The 10,283-nt window shown below is 52.8% G+C and overlaps 1 protein-coding gene across 4 annotated transcripts in view; it reads right to left on the bottom strand.

Annotated features, from left to right (window-relative positions):
* RUBCN (RUN and cysteine rich domain containing beclin 1 interacting protein) overlaps positions 1 to 10,283 on the bottom strand; it is a 62,665-nt gene that overhangs the window by 35,354 nt on the left and 17,028 nt on the right. For all 4 annotated transcript variants that reach the window (XM_019503442.1, XM_019503444.1, XM_019503443.1 and 1 more), the window contains exons 2-5: positions 9,320 to 9,473; positions 4,955 to 5,038; positions 3,335 to 3,494; positions 470 to 576 (exon numbers count right to left, since the gene is read on the bottom strand). In XM_019503442.1, coding sequence (XP_019358987.1) covers positions 470 to 576; positions 3,335 to 3,494; positions 4,955 to 5,038; positions 9,320 to 9,473 — 505 coding nt within the window. The remainder of the gene's footprint in view (positions 1 to 469; positions 577 to 3,334; positions 3,495 to 4,954; positions 5,039 to 9,319; positions 9,474 to 10,283) is intronic.

Genomic DNA, 10,283 nt, shown 5'->3' with positions numbered 1-10,283 from the left:
GGGGGCGGGAGATCAGGTCCCCGCCCTTGCTGGGCTGGCGCCAGGACCGACATGCACACAGAGAGGGCTCGACCATGCTCAGAAAGTCATTTGCAGTTTCAGCTGGGGACCTCTATGCAGAGCAGGGAGAGGGCTGAGGGGGAAAGCGGGAGAGATGAGGTGATCAACACAAGGTCACAGAGGTGGGAATAATGCCCAGGCCTCTCCTGCCACAACTCATCCCATTCTGATGTTGGGAACCAGACCCGAGCATCCACTTTCATTCCTCCACAACCCACCTTAATCGTCCCAGGCAGCTGCAGGCAGGGGGGCCGGCCCCTACCCAGCCTGTTTCTCTCATAGGTTTAAGCCTAAAGGAAAGGTCCATCTTTACAGGGCCCCAAGGCTGCTGAATGGGCATTGTGCATGTGGCCACAGTGCAGCAGTGTTATGGGGCAGAACAGGCAGGTGAAGAAAGGACCCAGCTCACCATGGACGTGTCGATCTGAGCCAGGAGCCGGGGGTTGTTTTGTTCCACAGCCTCAAGGCACTGTAACATGGCTGTGACATGGGCCTCGCTCAGCAGGAAGGCAGTGTCTGCAGAGAAATAGGAGAGGTCAACCCAGTGGGACTCATGACACTCATACCAGCCCCTGGGGACAGGAGTTTGCAATGGGCACAATTTTTAGAATGTGGGGATAACCCCTTGGTCCATCCTCAGGCTGTCACCGCCTGCTCTCTCTCAACATGGAGAACTACTGCCCAAGCCCCTCTGCAGCCAAGCTTACAAGGGGTCCCAGTTTTCACGCTTCCGCACAGGATCCTCTGGGATCCGAAAGGAAGGCCTACTCTTGGGTACAGCAGGGGACAACTTCCTGGTGCAAGTACTGGAGCAGCCAACTAGGGGCTGTGCTCTTCTTGACCTGCTGCTCAAGAATTGTTGGGGAATGTAGTAATGGATGGCAACTAGGGCAGCAGCAAGCGTGAGATGATAGAGTTCAGGATCCTGAGGACAGGAAGGATGGAGAGCAGCAGAGTAAGGACCCTGGACTTCAGAAACGCAGACTTCGACTCGCTCAGGGAACTCATGGGCAGGATCCCCTGGGAAGCTGGTCAGAGGGGGAGAGGAGTCCAGGAAAGCTAGCTGTACTTGAAAGAAGCCTTACTGAGACTGCAGGAACAAACCATCCTGATGTGCAAGAAGATTAGCAAGTATGGCAGAAGACCAGCTTGGCTTAGCAGGGAACTCTTCAGTAAACTAAATCACAAAAAGGAAGCTTATGAGAAGTGAAAACTTGGACAAACAACTACAGAGGAGTATAAGAGCACTGTTCAGGCATGCAGGGATGAAGTCAAGAAGGCCAAAGCGCAACTGGAGTTACAGCTAGCAAGTGATGTGAAGGGTAACAAGACAGGTTTCTACAAGTATGTTGGTAGCAAAAGGAAGATCAGGGAAAGCGTGGGTCCCTTACTGAATGGGGGAGGCAAGCTTGTCACAGAGGATGCAGAAAAGGCTGAAGTACCAATCAGCATAGATTCATCAAAGACAAATCATGCCTGACCAACTTGATTATCTTTATGACAAGGTGACTGGCTCTGGGGATGCAGGGAGACCAGAGTACCTTGATTTTAGCAAGGCTTTTGATACGGTCTCCCACAACATTCTCCCAGGCAAGCTAAGGAAGTACAGGCTAGATGAAGGGACTGTAAGGTGGATAGGAAACTGGCTGGAGCATCAGACTCAGAAGGTAGTAGTCAATGTCTCTACGTCTAGTTGGCAGCCAGTATCAAGTGGAGTGTCCCAGGGGTCAGTCCTGGGGCTGGTTTTGTTCAATGTCTTCATCGCCAGTTTGGAAGATGGGATGGAGGGCACCCTCAGCAAGTTTGCAAATAACACCGAGCTGGCCTGGGGGGAGGAGTAGATATGCTGGAGGGTAGGGCTAGGATTCAAAGTGACCTAGATGAATTGTAGGACTGGGCCAAAAGGAATCTCATGCAGTTCAACAAGGACAACTACAGAGTCCTGCACTTAGGAGGGAACAATCCCCTGCACCAGGACAGGCTGGGGGCTGACTGGCTGGGCAGCAGCTCTGCAGAAAAGAACCTGGGGGTTACAGTGGACAGTCTTGTCCTGTGTCCAGTTTTGGGCCCCCCACTACAGAAAGGATATGGACAAGTTGGAGAGAGTCCAGAGGAGAGCAACAAAAATGGTTGGAGGGGTGTGGGGACAGGACTGGTGAGGAGAGGTTGAGGGAACTGGGCTGATTTAGTCTGCAGAAGAGAAGACCGAGGGGGGATTGAATAGCAGCCTTCAACTCCCTGCAGGGGGGCTGCAAAGAGGAAGGAGCTGGACTGGTCTCAGTGGTGGCAGATGACAGGACAAGGAGCAATGGGCTCAAGTTGCAGCAAGGGAAGTCGAGGCTGAAAGTTAGAAAAAGTTCTCTCCCTAGGAGGGTGGTGAAGCACAGGAACAGGATACTCAGAGAGGGGGTGGTGTCTCCATCTTTGGAGCTTTTGAAGACCCAGGTAGGCAAAGCCTTGGCTGGGATGATGTAGTTGGGGCTGGTCCTGCTTTGAGCAGGGAGTTGGACTAGATGTGACCCCCTGAGGTCCCTTCCAGCCATCATTTTCTGTGATCTCTGCAGCAGGGCTGCTCCAGTACGTACTAGCAAGAGACAATGGCTCCTCTCCACACAGGAAGTAAAAGCAAGGCTGGGGGTGTTGGGTTCATCAGAGAGAACTCAGGAGGCTCTAAACAAGGCAATGGAAAACACCCCACGGACGTCAGAGAGCCCAGCTGCCAAGAAGGACTGACCAGATAAAGGGCCCTGGAGACCGCTGTGCTTCACATGCAGCAGCCAAACCCAAGCCACGATTTCCCCTTTCCAGACTCTTGCTTTACAACAACAGGTCTTTGTTCCTGTTTGGGGGGACCCGGCCTGCAGCAGCTGTGGGTTCACACTACAAGATTTCCTAGCCTACACCACAAGTCAATGTGTTTTCTGTACTGCAAAAAAATCAAAAGGAGAATACTCCCCAGAGCCCAGCAAAGCTTCTGCTTCCACCTTGGCCTTCTGTTTCTTACTCTACACTAACTTGCATTTTGAACCGAAAAAACTGCTTTTGAGGTCAAAACAACTTTACGGAAAGGTTTTGCATATGTTCAAGTCAGAGCCGGGCCCCTTCCAAAGGAAGGCACTAGTTTTGTCATACCAGCATTTTTCAATCAAATGCCACAGTGGAATCCCCTTCCCTGACCCACCCCCAGGCACCCCAAGCCATCCTGGCAGGGGTGCAGGTCCAGCCCTCCCCAGGGAGGAAAGACAACTGCCTGCCTGGGGCTGGTGGGAGTTACCTTTGTAAAATTTCCTGATGTACTGCCTGTTCCCCAGCAGAGGCTTCAACTGGGCAGAGAGGCAGTGGAACTGCAGGCTGCGCTGCAGCCACTGCTTCGCTGGGGCCTGGTCGCTGAGGCTGTCGGCGTTTTGCAGGTCATCTTCACGCAGGTTGATGAACTGGAACAGATGCCGTGGGTGAGTCAGGGCAGATAGGAGCCGCAGCCTCCCGAGAGCTGCATGCCAACACCATCCTTCTTCCCAGAGATGCCCCAAGCCCATTCGCTGCCTGGGAAGCACAGCCCTGGTCTGGCAGCACTCTGCCTCCCTGCTCAGTTCTGGTGGAGCACAGCAGCTGGCCAAGCTGGTGCGCTCACAATGGAAGCAGCAGCACCGGTGGAGACTTGTGCCACACAGGCCAAAAGGCTGCAACCTGCTTGGGAGGCCAAAGTCCTTGGCTTACCCTGTCAAGGCTGGGAAGCTTCCACTGCATCGTCCCACCGTGTGCACTGAGAGGACCAGGGAAACCAGGGCCAGGCCTGCCCAGTCGCCAGAATCTGAGCTAAGATTGAGTGAACTGCCTGCTTCTTGGCTGACACACTTGGAACTGAACTAGGGCTCCAGACCACAGAGCAAGGCCCTGTACAACAGCCCTGCTTCCACCTGGGAGCTCCAGGCTGGCTCTAAGGTCTGCCCTGCTGCTCCCCTGAACTCTCCATGAGACCCTTCCTCCATAAGGGCTCTGCATATCAGCCATGTCATGAGCATGGCCTCAAAGAGAGCAGCAGAGTGGTAGGTATCAAGGGGAAGAAGAGCTGTTCTCCCTTAGGGCAGAGAGCAGGACACAGGGCAAGACACTGAAACGGTGACAAAGCAGAGAGATATAGATTAAATCTCAAAAAAGAAGCTCTCCCCCTCAGAGCAGGAGGGCAACCCAAGAAGCTGCTTAGAGGAGCGGTGGCATCTCCTTCACTGGAGGGTTTCAAGCAAAGGCTGAGTGGGATGGGTTAGAAACAGCACACATGGCCTCCATGCAGGGGTCTGGACTGGATGAGGTCCCTTCCAGCCTCCGATTCTATGGATGGCCCCTCAAATCAGGGCTGTCCAACTGGCACAAGGTGTAAAGATGCAGCTCCCGGGCTTCTGCAACAGCAGCCAGAGTCTCTGGGCTCTCCTTCCCTCCTCTGACTTTCACTGCCTGCTTCTGCCTCAGGGCTGCACAGTGCAAAGGTGGAGGGTAAAAGGACCCAGTGCAGCAGTGATGGGCATGAGGGTCCATGTGGAGGCATGGTCACGAGGAACTGGAGACCAGCAACTCATGTCTCCTGGACCCATCTCCCCTCTGCTCTGGTGGGTTTGACCCCACAATCTTTTCCAGGGCACAGCCTGTAAGAAAAACGCACCCCACACAGCCAAAGCCCCACACGAGTTATAGAAGATAAAGGCTTGCAGCAGAGTGCTGCGTTCTTCTGCCCGAGTCTGTCCAAGCCGGGAGAGAGGGGTGCTCAGAGAAAACCAGGTCCCCCGCAGCAGGGCAGCCATGCTGAGGTCATCGTGCCACTCCCACACTCCCTCCCCTGTGCAAATCCACGGGCTGGAAGCCTCCCAGCCAGCTGTCCCTCCAGCCCTCTGCACCTCACCTCCTCCACGTGATGAGCAAAGTTGGGGCTCAGCCAGCGGATGTCCTTCACGAACTGCCAGTAATCCTGCTGCCTGCAGTACACCTGCCAGGAGAGGCACTGTTAGACTTCGCACCACACCACTCCAGCTACTGGGAAAGGAGCAGGAGGGCAGGGGAGCTGCATTTCCCAGGGGCCTGCTCCAGGGCCCCTCTGCAAGCCAGCTGCTGCTGCTACAGGAGAAGTGGGGATCAGCTTGTTCAAAGACACTTCCCCTCCAGGCTTCTGCAGCAGCTGCAGTGAACGGACAGGCAGCACACCTCTGATCTTATGCCTCAGCCTGACTGGGACAACACAGCCCTGGCTCCTATGCCAGGATGAGGCCAACAGAGGATGCCCCCACACGTGCCACAGGACCAAGCGCCTTGGCTGACAGGCAGAGGGAGCAACTGCAGAACTCCGTGCACACAGACCAAAATAAATAGGAAGAAAAAGCAAATGAGCCAGAAGCTTTGCAAGGAGGAAAGAAAAAGAGTGACTATGAGCAAGACAGAGGCTATTGCAAAGTGATCTCCTACACACAAAGGCCCAACTGGGAGCTCAGCAGGCTGAGTGCACAGCACCTGCAGGACGTACCTCCAGCACCCTGATGCTCAGTGGGCAGAAGAAGCAGTGTACAGATGAGGTGGAGGACAGATGCGCAATGAAGAGGTTAATGCCTGCCCGTTAATGCACGCCCAGATGCAGGGAGCAGCAAGCTCAGCCAGGAGCTAGATAACACTTGACCTTTAGCCCCAGGAAAATGAAGCAAACAAACCCCAACCCAAGCCCTGACAGGTCAGAGCCCAGCACAGCAGGGCAGGACAGGGGAAGGGGCACACAGCTAGTGCTGGGCAAGCCTCAGTGGCCTATATGGTGCCAAGGTCTCTCCCGCCACAAGTCTCTCCAGCCCAGGAGCAGGGATTTGATCATGTTTCAGCCTGTCAGGGGAGGACAGCACTGCCCGCAGCTGGAAGATGTGGGCTAGGGGTGGGGGGGAAGACCAGGGAAATCTTTCCTGAATGTGTACCCCTCCCTAGCTCCTTCTCAGCTTCAGGGCTCGGGCACAGGGCAGAGAGGACTAAATGGGAATACAGGCCTCAACCCCCTGTCCCAGCCCAGCTATTTCATGCAGGCTCCAAGCCTCACACTGCCTCCAGAGCTGGGAGCCAGGGCTGGATGCAAGTGGACACCCACATCTTAGAGGGACAGCATCCTATCCACATACAACAGGACTATGGCTAACAGTAGATGACCCAGCTTTCAATCAGAAGGCAGAGAACAGTTGCACCTTTAGGGACTAACTAAATAAGATTATACAGAGAAAGCATGTATTTTCATGAATCCAAGTTCACTTTATGAGATACTGCCTTTTAATTACCAACAGGGAAATAAGCTTCACACCAGCTGCATGTGCCGCTGCACTGCAAATTCAAGACCTCTCTTCCCCTTTAACTGTTCCCAAATAAATAATGCTCCCCAAGTGCTGTGGCTATGCCTACCATCAGCCAATCTCTTGTTCACCAGATCAGCTCCACAGATGAGGGTCAGGGGTCTGAACTAACCAGTGTGGTGTTGCTGGCGGTTCCCACATACCTACAGGATCTCAAGCTAGGGATGGAGCTAGCAGGTCTGATTTCTCAGCAGCAGAGGCCCCCCCATGTTTTCACAACTGAAGGCATGGGAGGTTTCATACTAGCTCCTCCTTGCACCCCATGTTGGGTTGCGCTGTTGCCACCTCTGATGGCTTTGGAAGCTTTGCCAAGTTCAAAGTCTCACAAACTCCTAATTGCCACCTCTCCGCTTCCTGACAACAGCCTTGCTTCCTGTTGACACGGCAGTGTGGAGAAGAGTTGCACTGGAGAGGGGACAGAGGGCAAAGCAGAAACATCCTGGCAAACAAGCAGCACAGACTGTAGCTCTTGTGCCACGGCAGCCCTGCCGTACAGCTGGCAGTCCAACAAGTTTGTCTTTGCTTGGGCAGGCAATGCTAGACTCGTACCTTTTTCTGCTGCTTTAACAGGTACAAACACAACCTCAGCATTAACTAAGAAGCTTCTCCTTAACTCAGGCGTTTTCATACTCAAATATCTTGGATGTCAATTCTTTTCTCCCCCGCTTTTGGGAGGCTTTGGTTGGGAATCACCAAACCCGGAGTGATACTTCTCATGACATAAAATAAAAGCCACTCAATGGCAGAGACACCCCAAACCCTCCAATTCTTTCATGTGTCTACAGAGAAACATTTCTTTACTGGGGAGAAATGGCAGATGGGGACAATGTTAAATTGTTCCCAGGAAAAGCCTTGCCCAAAAGCACTTGCTGTGAGCCTGCACGAAGCTTTAATAAAGAATAAGGTCATGAGGAGTCGGGCACCCCCTCCCACAACTGCAGAGTCAGTCATTTGTGATGCCACAGTTATGCCGGTTCTCCAATCCTCCACACAGTCCTCCAGTGGCGGAGTCAAGGCCTGACACTTCTAATTAAAACATGGATAGGAACAGCTTTCTCTGCATAGAAAAAAAGGAGAGGGGCAAAATTTGCACTTTGCAGGTCCAAGGTCTAAACTCCGCAAAGAGCCTTGGTAAGGAGCACTAGCCTGTGTTGACAGGGCTTGGTTACCCGAACTGCTGTCACATAGTAAGTGCAAGGATCCCTTTGAAGCCTGTTTCTTTAAAACAAGGGCATCAAAGACACAGCCAGCAGGCTGGATCCAGCCTCCAGAGCCATGTCATCTGGCCCACTGGCTGGAATTTGGTACTGGGACAAGCAGCAGTAACATTAATTGCTGCAACTCCCAGAACCTCAGCAGCTGCTGATTATCTCACCACCAAAATTGCAGCCCTGAGGGCCAGATCCAGCCTGTGGGCTGTATTTTTGACACCCCGGCTTTAAAGAAACAGGTTCCAAAGGGACTGGATCTGGAGTGTAAAGACCCATGGCTGGAAGAAGGGGAGAAATCCTCAAACAAGGAATCTCCAGAGGTGCAGAAGAGATCTGCTTTCAGCAGCAAGCGGAATGGGTGTGAATGGGCAATAACAGGGAGAATTAGTGGGAAGAAAAAAAAGACAATGAGTTTATGCAAAGCCTGGATTTGGGCCTTGGACCCCATTACCTTCTAAAAATCCAGAATATTGAGGCCTGGGGTTTCTCCCACCAGCCCCGGCCAATAACTTCTCCAAGACCCTTCATTACTGAGCTGATGCAGTACTGTGGTGTCACTGCAGGATCCAGGAGGAGGGAACAAGGAGCTGGGTGGGGACAGCTTCCCCAAAAGTCACTGATACTTAGTTAATGTGGCATGAAATGATATGAGGGAGGAGGCGAATGGCAAGTGGGTCAACCCTCACAGAGCTCTGAAGCACAAGTTTTCCCGGCTGCAATGGAGCTGTTAGGACAAGACCATTCCCTACCTCACTGGCTGCCTGCATTAACCCCAATTCTTTTCCCCCACCCAAGGAGTTCACTGTATTTCACAAACATGAAGCCATGCAATCCGGATGAGCAGGGCAGTATTATCAAAGAGGAAAACTGAGGCCCGCAAAGGAGAGACCTACAAATCAGTGGTGGACCTGGGGACCTCCCTCCTTTGCTCTAGCCACAATGAGTAGGTGTACACTGATATTTAGAGTTGAGTTTGAGCAACCTCAAGCACCAGAACTGCCCTTCTCTTCTATATTGTACCTTGGTGCCTGAACCAAAGCCATCTACCCTGTGTTTCTTTCCTGAACACAGCACTACCATGTGCCCCAGCATCCCTTTGGAGTCCCTTTAGGAATCAGTCTGCCGAAAACTTGTCTTTCTTCCTGGGCAGTAGAAAGGAAGTGGTGTGAAGGAAAGCTGTGTCAAAAACAGGGTATTGTGGGACTGCTGCTGGCTGACTCCTTGTACCAGCCCTGCTTGCTTAGGTAAGTTAAAGCACACTGGAAAGGTGGGATGAGGTAGACCTGAAACCCAGAAACTCAGCAGAGCTCGCAAGGTCGGGCAGGACTGCTACCAGGATGGATGGTCAGAAGATATGGGTGTGAGGGCAAACTTAGGGTCACCCCTGCCAATTTAGATATAACTACAAACAACTTAATCTTCATTAAAGCTTTAGCCACAACCACCTCAACATTAATTATAATAATAATTATTATTATTTATTATTATTATACTATCACCACCCTTTGCCAGTTGTTTCAGTGAAAACACAGATGCTCCCACACTTGGTGGGTTACCCCAATACTGGGAAAAGAACCAAGTCCGCCATCCATCACTGAGAAACAAACACCCTCAAGAAGGTGCCACTTGTGAGAGCAGCCACCAGAGGTTCAATGTCACAGAGCAGCACACCCAGCGCCTTACCTTATCGTGGATGAGCCCATGGAAGAGGATGCTATGCATGTCTCTGCACAGCCGCTCCAAGCCGCCATACTTGGACCAAACATTCGGGTTGTTGGTGGACACCAAACCCTCCACTGTTGTCTTCAAGTTGCCCAGAAGTTTCCAATGCTCCTTCCTACACGGGCAGAAGGAAACGGGGCCAGTGAGTTCCCTAGTCATGCAGCAAACAAGGTTTAGGAGGCCAACAGCAGCATCATTGCCCCCACAAAACCCTTGTGAAGCCGAAATATTTGGGCAGGAATCCTAGAAGCCTGCAAGACATGAGTGTCCTATGCACACTGCCAAAGTACCCCCACCTGAGGTTCAATGTTTGCCACTTTATTCATGAGCGTCCTGCTGTGGGCCACTGAGACCACCCAAACTTCAGGCTGAGAGGGGACCACTCCAGCATGCTTCTGCCAGTATTGTGATGAATGCCAAGGCTGAGAGATTTCACTGTGCAGCATTAGCACACTTGCTCTCCCTTAAATGCCAACACTATATATGGATGGCAGTCTGCATGCCACTCAGCAGCCTAGCCTGTTCAGAAAGGGCCTCTGTAGACCCAGTGAGAGGAGCTCACAGCTGTCTCTGATTATTCCAGAGGCATTTTTTTGTTTCAACTCAGCTGATCCCCATAAGACCCGGAGCGGAGCGACGCAGAGGCGAGAGCAGCGGAGGTGAGCAGAGCGGCAGCGGGGCCAGCAGCAGCTGATCCCCATAAGGTAAGTGGGGTGGAGAGACCGGCGCAGCTGAGCCGGATCCAGAGGGGAAACCCCCCGGATCCCTCTTTGCTGAGCCGGTAGGGAGCTGCGCTCCTGAGCCGCGCAAACAGGCGTGGTCTGTTACAGCGTGCCGGCGTTTGCGCCGGAGGGTGAGCAGGAGGGATCCAGAGGCTGACTCCTACTAACGCAGGGCAGAGGACCTGACCTCAGCTAGACACTCA

Source organism: Gavialis gangeticus, unplaced genomic scaffold, assembly GCF_001723915.1.
Source record: "Gavialis gangeticus isolate Ggan-Ray unplaced genomic scaffold, GavGan_comp1, whole genome shotgun sequence".
NCBI classification, from domain to species: domain Eukaryota; kingdom Metazoa; phylum Chordata; order Crocodylia; family Gavialidae; genus Gavialis; species Gavialis gangeticus.
This window is presented reverse-complemented; position numbering and strand designations above follow the sequence as displayed.